Here is a 14,131-nt window from a genome sequence, read left to right as displayed (position 1 = left end):
TCTGCCTCCTTCCTGGGTCCATCCACAGCCACTCCTTAGAGACCTCATTGAATCCCAGGGCATTAAATGGCCTCCTATGCGCATGGTTCTCCATATCCTGTCTCCCATCTTGGCCTCTGTCCTCAACCTGGATTCATCTAAATGCCATGTGACATGCCCACCTGGATGTCTCATGGGTACCGCAGGGAACTCTAGCCTGTGGCCCCAGCCCCTGCATTCTAATCTCAGTAGGTGGTACCACCACTGATCCGCACACGCTCCCCACAAACACGAAGCGTTGCCTTTGACTTCCCTATCTCTCCACTTCCAATTCATCAGCCAATCCTATCAGCCCTACCAGCAAGACAGATGATGAGTCTGATCACTTCCCACTTCTCCCACAGAGCCTGACCTGCCACTGTCTCCTGCCTGGACCATTTCAGCCACTCCCAGAGGGTCTTCCTGCTCTCCCTTTTACCCCTCCGAGTCTGGTCACCATATGGCCACCTGAGTGATCCTTTAGATGTTCAGCGTTGTCCCTCACTTAGAATAAAATCCAGTTTCCTTGTTCAGCCTTCATGGCCGGGCAAATCTGGGCGCTTGTCCTCCTCAACCTCATTTCCCGCCACTCTGCCCCTTGTTCAGGCTCAGCCTTCTGCCTCCTTATTCTTCTGGGAATGTCTCAAGCATAGTCTCACCTCAGGGCTTTGCTCTCACCATTACCTCTGCCTCTGACACTCCTTCTCTCCCATCCTTCAGGTCTCTGTTCCAATGTCACTTCCTGAGAGGCCTGGCAACCATCCTCTCCAAAGCAGCCTCCCCTACTCCCATGACCCCACTTTGCTTTTTTCAAACACGTGGCATTGCCTGAGAGTTTATGACATATCTGTTCATCCTCATTACCGTCTCCCGCTCACTAGAATGTCAAGTCCCTGAGAGCAGAAACTTCTGTTTGGCTCACTGCTTTCAGCCTCAGCTCCCGGAGCAGTGCCTGGCACAGAGTGGGCACCCGCACATTTGTTGGATGAGTGATAGTGTGGGTGCCCACTGGAACGTTACCTCCTACCAACATGTGCGCAACTCTCCATGGTCATGAAGCCCTCGGTCTCACCAGCAGCTGAGGCCAGATGCCCTTAGCCAGGCAGGGGACTGAGGTGTCCTCTGACTCCTGTCTGGGGATTTTGGCCTACAGAAGAGCTTTGTTTCCTCACCTCTCACCTGGGTCAGAATAAGAGGTAATGGGTCACTCAGGCCACATATGCAAAGCACTCCCCAACAGGGAGGGCAGTTACTGGAGAGTGGACACTGCCATGCTATTCACTAGACAGGAGGCCATAATGCTAAGTGCGTTGTATGCTTGTTCCACGTTAAACCATACCATTCACCAATATTCAAGTGTTTTCGAAACACGAATTTTATTTGGAAATGTGCAGGCTTCAGAACCAGGCACACCCAGGTTCAAGTCCTGCCAGGGTAACTCCTTTGTGACTCCCTGTGCTGGGTGGCTGGAAGGGCGTGTGTCGAGATCAGAGACACCCAGAGACGCTGCACCTCCTGCATGCTGCCTTCGTGACCGGGGAAGGCTGCTGACTCTCGCTGAGCCTCGGTTTTCTCAGTGAGAAAGACACTGCCCTCCTAATGCATGAACTAAAAATGTACAAGTCGGGCCTTGAAGGGCAGCCTTTTCTCCTCCTGGGGGAGTTTTCTGGAAAGTCCTCACCTACTGCAGGCTTCATTGTCCCTCTGTGGTACAAGCGGACGCTTGCCTTCGGCTGCCCTTGGGAGGAAGGGCAGTGTGACCACAATCAAGAAGGCGCACGAGAGCACCAGCACCCTTTTTCTTTGAGAAAAGACTCGGAGCACGACTAAAACAGCCCGAGCTGCTGCCTCATAAAGGCTACCTCCCTCCCCCTATGAGAGGGAAACCGTAGTGTGGTTAATACAGAACAGCCAGCGAGCCAAAGTCATTTTATGAGGCCTTAAACTATATCATTACATTGGCCACAGATGTACAGTCTTAATGGCGTTTGGCACCGGCTGCGTGAGTGACAGGGCTGTCGGGAGCAGGGCACTGCTGGGCGGCAGGGGGGAGCCTGCCTGACGTCAGCAGTTCTCCACCCTCCTGCAGCGGGACCTCACTGCCCCTTGGGAGGAGTGCAGGACGGGCCTCTCCAGAGATCAGGCAGCCGCTGCAGGTGAGAGAGACCCCCCAGTGACTGGGCCTGACAATGCAGTCACGGTTACCTCACCTGGCAAGTAGTTCTCCAGTGTGTTTTAATTCGTGACTCGTTTTGAGAATCTGATGTAGAACTATGGATCCTCTCTTCCAAAACTGCTCTCATCCACAAACACAAAATTGTGTCCATAATTTCAAAGGGTACATGGACCCACTGGGCTCTCTAAGTTAGGGCTGTTGCCTTGGGAAGAGACAGACCAAGGACAGGAAACCTATTCAGCCCACTGGAGCTCAGCGGGGCAGGTGAGTGGACTGCAGTCCTTGACTATTCCCCAGAGGTTGCACTTGAGGGAACATGAAGCTACATGTGGCCAGAAGCCCACCTGCACGCAGGACACTAACTTATCTCCAAGTATAGCAACAGGGAAAGCCCGGGCATGTCAAGGGGGCTGCCCTTTGTCTCTTTGTCAAAACAAAGCCAAACCCAAGCAGCTGAGTCAGTCCAGTATCTTGGCTTGTCTACCTCAGATCCCTCTCCTTGCTCTCTTCAAAGACCCAGCTCCCAAGCTGCAGCCTGAGGCCAAATCCTGCAGCGGCCTCCTGGCAGGCACCAGAGATAGATAATGAAGGTCATCAAGATTAATGGAGAGAGCAAGAGAATGAACTAGAAGGAGACCAATTTATGGGCAAAAATGCCCCATCAGCCTCAAAACTTTTTAACAAGAAAAGAATCCCCAAATGTATCCTGTAGGGGAAAAGGAAGTTTTATTTTGGAAACAAAGTTTGGCTTTAAAAAGAAACCACTTGCTGTTTCTCGAAAAGGTGCTGACGTTTTGCAGATAAGGAGAATGAACTACGGCCCTGCCTCCGCTAGAAGTGTAAATAGGACCCAAAGAGGGATTCCCCAGGCAGATAATCTCATTAGCCGGCCGAGCTACAAGATTGGCTGGAACTGGCTTGGGTCCCACATGAGTAGTGGGGCTGTGAGGAATAAGCGTCTAGGGTCAAGTTCCCGGAAAGACTTTTTTTTTTTTTTAACTACAGCACCTGTCTAGAAAGAAGCAGGATCTACCTGGGTGGGTGACATCCCAGGTCACACCTGAGAGTAACTAACCACGAGCAGCAGCCCCTACTCAGAGCCTCAAAACATGTGCTCCAAGGCCTCTCGGAACTGACCACACACCTTAACCCATCCAATCTGTTTCCTTAGCCTCAGAGCCCCTGCGGCAAAGACATCCACAGAACTCTGGGTAGATGCACAATATTTGACAACTTCAGCTTTCCTGTTGGCGGTGGACAATTTAATTTGTGTTGCCTTAATTTGTGTTGAAAATTTAATTGTGTGCATTTTTAAAAAGATTTTTCTTTTTAAGACTCTTTTTTCTCCTCTCCCATTCATTATATGTCATAGATCTCAGCTTTTGTGACCAGGAAATCAGATGATAAAATCCAGAATGGGGACAAAAACTCTACATCTTAAGGACCGACAATGAAATGGGTTGTAATTTCCGAGTCCGAGTGATCACATTCAGCATCCAGAGCAGCCACAATGGTCTTCCCGATGCCTTCTCTGGACACCAGTTTTAACAGTGCCACGATAGGTTACTAACCAGCATTTCAAGGGCAAGAAATTGTTTCCCCCCCAAACTACGTTTTTAACAGTTCCAAGCAAATAACAATATAAAAAGAAAGGGTACGGGACTGAGTCTCGAGTGGGCTTCCGGCGCTGGCCCGGCCCAACGGGGCCAGGGAAGCTCAGGCAGGATGCTGTCCCTCTCTGATTGGCCTCAGTTTTCTATTCTGTAAAAGGAGGTGGTAGCCTGAACCAGCACAGGTCTGATCCACTTCCGAGTCTTTAGTTCTAAACCACACACAGAAGGAGAAACAACGTCACAAACACACCGCCTGCATTCCTTTAGGACAACTCCAGCTCCTCACAGCCTGGTCTTGCCCCTGCATCAGGGAAATTCCAGGCAGACCTGGCAGGCCTCCCTGTCCCCACATGTGTCCTCCCCTCCCTCTGCGGTGCTACCAGTGCCTTTTCCTTCCTGCAGAGGCAGCCCTGTCCCTACAGAGTCACAGCCCGACTCACCTCCTCCACGCAGCCTCCCCACATGGACCCCGCTCTGCTCCCTACTCCTCACGGGCTGTCCTGCCAGCGCGGGCACTTGTTTGTGGCGGCTTGTAAAATACTCTGCAGTCACTTTCCTGTGGGTGTGTCTTTTCTCCTCTTGCCCTGTGCCCGGCTTCCCTGTTCAGCAAGGTTCTGGGGGTGGGGCCAAGACTGGGGAGAGGTGGCAACAAGGTGAGCCCCTCCTCCTCCCAGCCAGGAGTGGGGCTGAGGCCACACAGGACCCTCAAGCAGGGCTCCCACTTTCCTTCCTGTTGTGTTTTTGCAAGAGGTGACTTGACACCCACCAAAGGAATGCCTTGGGTAGCGACGGCCACCCTGGTGCCGTTCTGCTCAGGTGCGGTGGAAGGAGGGTGTGTGGAAGGTGGGGTTGCGTGATGGCGACGGGTGGGCACCACCTACCGTCCACAGTGACTTGGCAGGAGCACTCAGCCTGGCCGGCGCCATTCTTGGCTACACACTTGTATAAGCCTCTGTCCTCTGGCAGTGCCTTCTCGATGGAGACGGAGCAGAGGGAGCCTGGAGAGGGAGAGGAAGAATGGTTGAGTGGACCAGGTATGGGTCCAATACCTGCCCTGGAACCTGGAGCACAGGAGGCAAGTGTTATTCACATGGGCAGCCTCAGGGAGCCCAGAAGTCAGAGGCCCTGGGGGAACCAACCCCTAACCCAAGTAAAGCCAGGGCACTTCCTGCTAACTCAGATCCCAAATAACTGATCCCCAAGCATACTCCTTCCGAGTCCCCTAACCCAGTGGTCGGCAAACTCATTAGTCAACAGAGCCAAATATCAACAGTACAATTGAAATTTCTTTTGAGAGCCTAATTTTTAAAACTTAAACTTCTTCTAACGCCACTTCTTCAAAATAGACTCGCCCAGGCCGTGGTATTTTGTGGAAGAGCCACACTCAAGAGGCCAAAGAGCCGCATGTGGCTCGCGAGCCGCAGTTTGCCGACCACGGCCCTAACCCTTTCCAGAGAGTTCTCTTATGAGGACATTAAAAAAAAAAAAAAAAAAAAGAAGGTACAGAAGAAGGGAAAGAAATCGTCTCTGCCATCTAGTACAATGAGGAGCAGGTGGACACAGGCCGCGCACCTGGGGCTTCTGGGACTTCACCCAGAGATAAGCAGTAGCCGGCGCAGTGATTACAGACCTGTGTTAGGAACAGTGGCCACTGCGGGAGCTTGCGCAGTTTACAGCAGCGATTCTGGGAATGCATCTTAGAAAAAGGGGTTCTGAACAGAGGGGTGGGGGTGGGGTGGGGGTGGGGGGACAGGAGTCCCTGTCCAGCAGGGCATTGGCCTGTGGGGAGATCTGCCTGGGATCCCGGAGCTGGTTTTTCAGGAACGGTATCTGAACTGTGGGGCACTTTGGAGCTGCCTCCCTTCAGTGTGGGGTCTTCTGGTCACCTCAGACACAAGAGATGGCCTTCTATCCCCACGGACTCTCACCTGGCCTACCTCGCCCCAGCACTCCTCTTCTGGCCTGGTTGGGGAAGGAGGAGTCAGGCTAAGCATTCACAGGAATCTGGGATCTGGTCCTTACCCAGTCTGGGTCTCTCTAGGCTAGGTTGTTCTCTGGGGGATCCCCTGAATATTGAGCCTGCCAGGCCAGGTAGGAGGACAGCAATCACTTCCCTAGTTCCTGCGTTGAGACTTACAAGCCAAGAGCATGATGTCCTGTCCAAAGCTGCCCCTGCTGTCAGGGGAGCAGTCATCACACAACGGGGGGTTGGGAAAGCCAGAGCTGCGTGCATTCTGCTGTCTGGAGCAATGGCTTTGGCCACCTCCCTGCCCCGTCACTGCCCTGGGTGGGCAGAGCTGTGTGTATGTGTAGGTGGCATGGCCAGAAGGGAGGTCAACAGACACAACTCCCAAAGGCCTTTGATCTCAAAAAGTACCCTCCCCTCGATTAGACAGATGCACAGACTTGACCAACAAATACGAGGATATTCAGAGAGAGGAAGGATGATGTCAATTCTGCCCAGAGAGCCTCCCTAAGGCTGGGAGAGAAAACGGAGTAATAACAGTTGCCTTTACTTCTTGGCACCTGGGTCTGCCTTAAACAGGGACACCTCGGCACTCTCTCTCTCTCTCTCTCTCTCTCTCTCGCTCTCTCTCTCGCTCTCGCTCTCGCTCTCTCTCGCATACCTGCACCTTTCCCCCCTCTTCCTCCTTCAAGGAAGCACCTTTGCTCTTACTCTCTCCTAAGCTCCAAGGGCCATTCTTTTGCCTTGTTTCCTGAGCCCACGCAGCCCAGCTGGCTCACTTTTTCTAACTCTGTGACTTTCCAAATAACATTTGCTTGTATTTGAAGAAACAACAACAACAACAAAACACAAAAACAAGGAAACTGCAGTCTACTGACCACCTGAGGCAGGATGGCTGATCTGCACCCTCCACCCCCTTATAAGACCTTGCCTCTTGGCAAGACCTCACTAAGTTCTCCCACAGGGGAGGGCAATGGGCCGGGATCTTTCACTGTAGGACACAGAATCTGCAGGAATTGCAACAGAAAGAGTTTAGGTTGGATTTTTAGGACTTTCATCACGAGACCATGAACTGTGAGGCACAGGAATGGAAGAATGAGGTTAACTATTTTCTAGAGAGAGAAATTTCCATTTATCTGGGGCAGCAGAAGGCTGATATGACCTCTGGCCCCAAAACTTAAAGCTGAAAGGAAACAGACCCCATCTTGCCATTTCCCCTCAGTCTGAGATGAAGGCTCTGGGAGCAGATACCCACTCCCAGTGCACATCCTGTTCGAATCCTTGATTGCCTTTGGGTTTCAGCGCCAGCCCCACCCCCCCCCCACCCCCGCCTCCAGCCTTAAACCCAAATGGCACAAACTGCAGAGACAGTAGAGAGACCACCAGGACAAGTGGAGCATTTAGGCCCCAGCCCTCGCCCCTCACCAGGGAAAGCATCAGAGCAGGCAGCGTTTCCAGCTGCTTAAAGCCTGGACCCCTGGCCACTTGCGTGGGCTGGGGGAGGGCCCCGGCAGGCTCAGAGAGAAGAATCTGGTATTTCCTGTGGGACAGCTTATTTCTGACCTCCAGAAGGAACGCGTTTCCCAGCCTGTTTTTGTGAGAAGCCTCAGCCTGGTGGGGAATTTTGAGAGGGAGGTGAGGGGGATGGGAGAGGTTACCACAGAGCCAGGAATCCAATGAATGGCTCAGCTAAACTGTCCCTGGGAGAGCCTCTCACAGTCATGGGGTCTGAGATCCCCACCTGGCTCCTTTCCCGAGTGTGTGGGGCATGGAAAGGACAGGGGTGTGCACGGTGGACGGCGCGGCCCGAAGCCTTGGAGACTCTGCTCCGAGGCTGCCTCAGTCGGCAGGGCCTGGCTCCTGGCGTGTCTGGACAGAGCGACAAGCTCCAAGTCACCTCCTCAGGGACGGTGCCCTCGTGTCACTCCTGAGCACTCCTAAGGCCATAGATGGACCTCTTCTGAGCTCATCTGAATCAAAACAGTGTCTCCCACACTGGCTCTGGAGGGCAGTGACTACAGCTATTATGAATGTTTCCTGAGCCTGGAATGCAGTCACAGTAACAAAAATATTTGTCATACTGAGCAGGTGACCTGGTAAGATTTACGCAAAAGAAAGTCGCAAACATTTAATCAAATATAACCTACCTTATCTATAATAATAAAAGTGTAATCTGAAAATCGACTGAACATCCGAACAGCAGAACGACCTTCTGGACGACCTTCTGGATGACCACGCTATGACACGCACTGGTGCGAGGCCAGCCAAGGCTGGTGCGATGCGATTGGTGGGGGGCCCACCATCGCCCCACAATGGCCCCGCAGAGGGAGGTCCAGGCCACCGGCCAGCGGGGCGATCAATCTTGGTGGGGGGGGTGCTTTGTGATCACTCCAAAAAGGGAGGCCCAGGCCACCCTCTGCGGTGTGATCGATGGGGATGGGGATGGGGAGGGGCTCCATGGAACCAGGGAACCTGGCGTAGGCAGCGCCAGGCCAAGGTGGGGGGTTGGTGGGGGGTGGGGGCGCAAGGCAGCGGGACCACAAGGGTACTGGCAGCGAAGGCCTACTCTTGCAAGAATTTCGTGCATTGGGCCTCTAGTAAAAGATAACATACAGACATACCTTGCTTTATTGCACCTCACAGGTATTGAGGGGTTTTTTTTTTACAAACTGAAGGTAAGATTCTTCACCAGCAAAAAGATTACAACTTGTTTTATTGCATTACAACTTGCTTTACTGCAGTGGTTTGGGACCAAACCCACAGAATTTCCAAGGTTTACCTGCAGTTTTCTTAAAGGGAAAAACCCCCTCCCAACTCAGAATTCGTGAGTGGGTTGTGCCTACAATGAAAAGGGCTAGAATAGTGCCTCACACATAGTAGGTACTACATAAATCCTTTTGTAGAACGAACTTATAGAAGCTTTCAAAAAGCTTTTGCGAGATCTCACACAGAAAGCAATTAAAAAATGAATCATTGTTGACAACAGCAACAAAAATGAATCCTTGTCATTAGACTGGGAGAGATGTTTGCCAGGAAAGAAGTCTGGCCTGGGGACAGGAACAAGGCATCAAGAAGAAAGCCCCTCGGGAGCAGCAGAGAGCCCCTCGGCTCCCTGGCCTCCCACCCTACGGGCCTGGAGGGCGGGCCCAGCACTGTACGTGAACACCAGGCACCTGCAGCTCTGGGAGATGCAGGAAGAGGGAGGACACCTCCATATGTTCCTCCGAAAATTAATGGGCTCCAACCGACTGGGCTGCTGTCACAACTCTGCTCTCCTGGGCACTAAATGGGGCTGTCTTAATCCTGTTTCGGGAGGCCTGCAGGCTATGAGCCCTACCCAAGGTACAGGTGGCGAGAAGCCCCCTGAAACCTAGAAACAGAGCATCCATTAGCAGTTGGTGACCAGACAAACATGAGGTACGGGGAGGAGAGCATAAGAGCCTCTGTGGCCAAAGGCCGGTCACACAGTCCCGGAAGGCACCCTGGAGGAAGTGAATCTTGACCTTAGAAGAGCAGACAGCACAGGGCTCCATGCAGTGGGGCAAGAAGAGTTCCAAGTCAGGAGGCGGGGGCGAGAGGGTGTTGTGGGTTGTGAAGGGCCTGGAGACCCGCAGAGCCACCCCTTCCATCTTCTCCTACGAACCACCTCAAACCACAGCTTCCCATGTCCACTGATGCCTCCACTGTGACCCCAGACACTGACGCTCAGTGGTCTTCCATTCCTTCCTCTTCTCTACCCCTCAACCCCCACCCTTCCAAGCCACAGGTTCTGTGAATTCTGTCCTGGCTTCTTCAACAGGTTACTTCCTGTCTGTGCCCATGTCTACCTTGTTAGCTCAGGCCCACCACCTTCCTCCCTGTCCTCTTCAGCAGGCCCCTCGAGTGGCTCTGGGCATGGAGTCAATCAAGCCCCCTAAACCCCAGCTTGGTGTGCATTGCTCCTCATTCAAAACCCTTTCCTGGCTCCCTATTGCCTTTTGAATAGAGCCCTCAGCATGACACAGGGTGGAATGAGGCCATGCCTTCCTCCACAGCCCCGACCGTGCTGTGGGCAGGCCTGTGCTCACTGCTGCTGTGCCCCTACCTGGGAAACCCACACCCTCCTTCTTCCGGGCTGGGAGTCCTGGCCCACCTTCACGGTTCCTTCCTAGGCCCAGCTCTCTCACCGCCAGGGCCCCAGCACTCAGCTCCCTCTCCTCCTCTCCCAGAAGCAGGCACTTGACTGGGATGGTCTGGTCACTGAGCACATGTCCTCTCTTTCTATCGACAGCAGGTCCACTCACAGCTCTCTGAGGGACCTACCCTGTGCAGTGGGGCCTGCTGAAGTGGTCGCTGAACTCTAAGATAGGCTCCCTCCTGGGTCCCTGTTTCGCCCAGGATCTCGAAGACTTGGAGAGGGAAGCTCTGAAGAAGGAATGGTGGACAGAAAGAAAGTGGGACTGATATTTTGAGAGAAGGCATTCTCTCTACATGGCAAGATAGACAGGCCTGTTTCCTCCACTGCAGTGAAACTACCAGAAACTAGGCAAGCCCGAGGGCACCACCGGTCTTCCAGCCTCCTGACCACTGTCGACCGTGCTGAGGAGTAGCCATTAGCATTTTTCCTTGATGGACAATTCCCTTGGTGAGCTGATGGATCATGAAAGGTTTCTCAGCTGCACCAGCATGCTGACGTGTTAACAGAATTAACTTAGAGGTAACATGTCATAGTGGTCTAGGCCCGTGGTCGGCAAACTGTGGCTTACGAACCACATGCGGCTCTTTGGCCCCTTGAGTGTGGCTCTTCCACAAAATACCACGGCCTGGGCGAGTCTATTTTGAAGAAGTGGCGTTAGAAGAAGTTTAAGTTTAAAAAATTTGGCTCTCAAAAGAAATTTCAATCGTTGCACTGTTGATATTTGGCTCTGTTGACTAATGAGTTTGCCGACCACTAGGAAGCGGGACTGCCTGCATTCAAATCCCAGCCCTGTTACTAACGAGCTGCGCAACCCTGAGCAAGGTACTTAGCGCCTCTGTTGGATGGGCAGTGTAGTAGCTGTGAGGATTAAATGAGTGAACAGTGTCAGATGTCTGGGACAGTGCCGGGCACATAGTGTTCAATACATGCCAGCTATTCTTACTTTTCAAAGGAGAATTACAAATATTTAAAATATTTTTAAAAGTTGGACTCAGGGCTGTCTGCATAATCCCCTCCCACCCCCTTCCCAGTCTCTCTCTCTCTCTCTCTCTCTCTCTCTCTCTCTCTCTCTCTCTCTCTCTCTCCTCCTTGTGCTGGCCTTCTTTTCATTTCTTTAGTTTAGCTGAGTGGATTGTTTATCAGTGGCTGCTGGTGCCTCTGCAGGTTCCAGGCGCACAGCTTTGGGCCTTGCCTTCAGCGGGCGGAACATCCGTCTCCTGAGGGTGTGCTGCCGTGGGCATCACATGGCACAAGCCTGTGTGGCCCACATGTCCCAAGGGTGGCAGCTGCCCACCCTCCCTGCTGCCCAGACAGATGACCACAGGGAAAGGCTCCTGATCAAAGTTCTGGATCAGTTTTATCAAAGACTTTCCAAATGAGAGGGGCCCACGGGGGTGACAGGGATGGCTGTGGCATCCACTCCCCTGGACATCTCACCACAGCCATCCTCATGCCCCTGACCTAGCAGAGGCAGGGGTGGATGAGATGACTTCTGGAGGCCCCTCCCAATATGGCCATAGGCATGTGAAAGAGGTATCCTGTCAACACATCAGCAGAAAATTCCACCTTTTTCTCTCTCCTGGCCCATTTCCCCTTTACTACTTCAGCAGGTGGATTCAAAATGCTCCGGTGTTCCAGATCTGCTGTCTGAGATGCAGCGTGAAGAGAGAAGCTTCGTCCTGAGCTGAGGGGGCTACTGCTATCTTCGAGTGCTTCACTCTGGGTTTAGGAGGGAGGCAGGAAGCAGATCAAGGGGTCAGGGAGGCCTCGAACGGAGAGCAGTCGGAGGACAGGAGGAGAGCAGCAGCGTGCAGTGCAGGGAATGTTTCTGACATCTCAGCTGCTCTGGATTTGACAGGACCTGTCATCTTGGGCCTCCGCTGTGGCAGCTCTCTGTCCCTCCAGGTAAAATGTCACTTCCGGGAAGCTTTGTACCCAGCCCCGCCAGAGCCACCAGCATCAGCCTCAGGCTCAGGCCGGACCCCATTCTAGCGCTGGCCACCAGAGTCGGGCGTGGGAAGTCTGCTGGTCTTGGAGCTCCCTCCCAGGTTTGGGATTTACAAAAACATTTCAAACCAAATTGAGGGTCCAGGGAAAATACCCCCTCACTCCCATCACTTCTTTAGAACTCCAGACCCTGAAAGGACCCAGATGGCAAGGCTTAGAGCCCCCCTTCTTCTCCCCACCACTCAAGAATGTGAAATAGCAGCAAACCAAAGTCTCATCCAAATTAGGAAGCGAGCAGCTCTGTCTGCCGGTAAGTGTGTGCCACAGGGGGTGTTTGGAGTTTTGGGCTCCCGCACAGGTCCCTTCAAACCCACCATGTTATCAAGACTTCAGCTGTTGACCCTAAATCAGTCCTGAGCCATCCCATCACCGCACACCCGTCCCCAAACCCAGAATGCTGCTGCAAAAGCAACTGTGAGCTCAGGGCCCCTGGGAGGCACCAGCCCCTGGGCCTCTATTTTCAAGCCTGTGAACAGAGCCTTCTCCGAGCAAGAGCTGTGGGGCATTAGCACAGGCCCCCGTGCTCTGAGGGGGCTGCTGCTGGGGTGCTGGGAGAGGGCTCTGCTGGACAGATGCCGAGACGTGGGCATGCGCCGTAGAACCAGACTCCCACCCACACCTCCCACGGACCCTGTGTGGGGCACCTGTCCTGTGACTGAGGGGGACACAGAGGCTCTGGGCTATGAGTGCTGATCAATAAGACCACGGCTCCATGAGCTGGCAGCGATCAAAAGCCCCTTCCTCCCCAGCCCTGCCCTCATTACCTTCTTGGGAGAGGATGATGAACTTGGTGGTCTTGAGTGTCTTTCCATTCAGCGTCCAGGTGACGGTGGCCGGGGGGTCAGAGGACACCTGGCACTGGAGCAGCAGCTTCTCGCCCTCTGCCACATGGACATCTCGCAGCTTCTCCGTGAAGGTCGGGGCAGCCCCTTGGCCCTCTGACCTTTGTTCCTTATCTGTGCCTCCTGAAGGCCCCTTCTTGCAGTTCACATCATTCTTAACCTCCTTCTTGAGTTCTTCTTTCCCAGCTGGTTTTGGGATCTCAGCTGGCTTGGCATTGTCCAGGGGTTTGGGGGTTTCAACAGGCTTGGCATTGCCCACAGGTTTCAGGGTCTCAGCAGGCTTGGCATTTCCCAGGGGTTTCGGGGTTTCGACTGGTTTGGCGTTGCCCAGGGGTTTCGGGGTTTCGGCTGGTTTGGCGTTGCCCAAGGGTTTGGGGGTCTCACCCAGTTTGGCGTTGCCCAACGGTTTTGGGGTCTCAGCTGGCTTGGCATTACCCACAGGTTTCAGAGTCTCAGCAGGCTTGGCATTGCCTATGGGTTTCAGGGTCTCAGCAGGCTTGGCATTGCCCACAGGTTTCAGGGTCTCAGCAGGCTTGGCATTGCCTATGGGTTTCGGGGTCTCAGCAGGCTTGGCATTGCCCACAGGTTTCAGGGACCCTGAAGGCTGGGCATTGACCACAGCCTTGGGACTTTCTGCCACCTTGGCATTCAAGGCCTCGGCACTGCTGTTCCCATTCTCTGCTGGTAATTTTTTCTTGCTGCCCAGCACTGAGCGAAAATCCGGGGTGGCAGGTTTTGCAGGCGGTGCTTTCTCAGGCACTGGGGTCTTGGGAGTCCCCTTCTTGGCCAAGACAGAGCGGAAGTCAACCTGCTGGGGACTGTGCACCTTCCTCTCTTCCTCCGACACGGTCTTTGGCTTCACTTGCCGCTGCAGGTTGGCGCGGAAATCCATCTGCTCGGCGGGGATCTCCTTCAGGTCTTCCTCCGACACGGTCTTGGTGCTCACCTTCTTCCCCAGGAGGTCGCGGAAGTCCAGCTGCTCCACCTCCTGCTGGCGGATGGCCTCCTCCGTGTGCTGCCGGGTCTCCACACGCCTCTTCAGCACGCCCCGCACGCCTTCGCCGTCCTCCTCCTCTGGCCAACCCTGCCCTCTTGCTGGCCAGCTAGGCCTCAGGGTCCCATAGCAGTCACCATCGCCACCATCAGCACCAACTCCTCGGCCGCAGAGGCCCTCACAGCTGGCAGGCTCCCTCCCCCTGCAACCAGTGAGGGAAAAAGGAAAGTAGCAGGAGGAAAAGGGGCCGGGTGAAAAAGAGACGTCAGGGGAGAGCAAATCCCTGAGGGAGGCAGGGTAAAGGGGAGGGGAAGGAATGGTGGGGGCTGGCCAGGCTG

General features: G+C 53.9%; 1 protein-coding gene across 1 annotated transcript in view; it reads right to left on the bottom strand.

The window, feature by feature from the left end:
- The window catches only part of MYLK (myosin light chain kinase), a 295,783-nt gene that overhangs the window by 70,819 nt on the left and 210,833 nt on the right, over positions 1–14,131 (bottom strand). Inside the window, exons 16-17 of the mRNA XM_054713911.1 lie at positions 12,722–13,995; positions 4,689–4,805 (exon numbers count right to left, since the gene is read on the bottom strand). Coding sequence (XP_054569886.1) covers positions 4,689–4,805; positions 12,722–13,995 — 1,391 coding nt within the window. The remainder of the gene's footprint in view (positions 1–4,688; positions 4,806–12,721; positions 13,996–14,131) is intronic.

The sequence above is a fragment of the Eptesicus fuscus genome, chromosome 3, assembly GCF_027574615.1.
Source record: "Eptesicus fuscus isolate TK198812 chromosome 3, DD_ASM_mEF_20220401, whole genome shotgun sequence".
Classification (NCBI taxonomy): Eukaryota; Metazoa; Chordata; class Mammalia; order Chiroptera; family Vespertilionidae; genus Eptesicus; species Eptesicus fuscus.
Note: the sequence above shows the minus strand (reverse complement) of the source record. Positions and strands in the feature narration are given on the sequence as shown.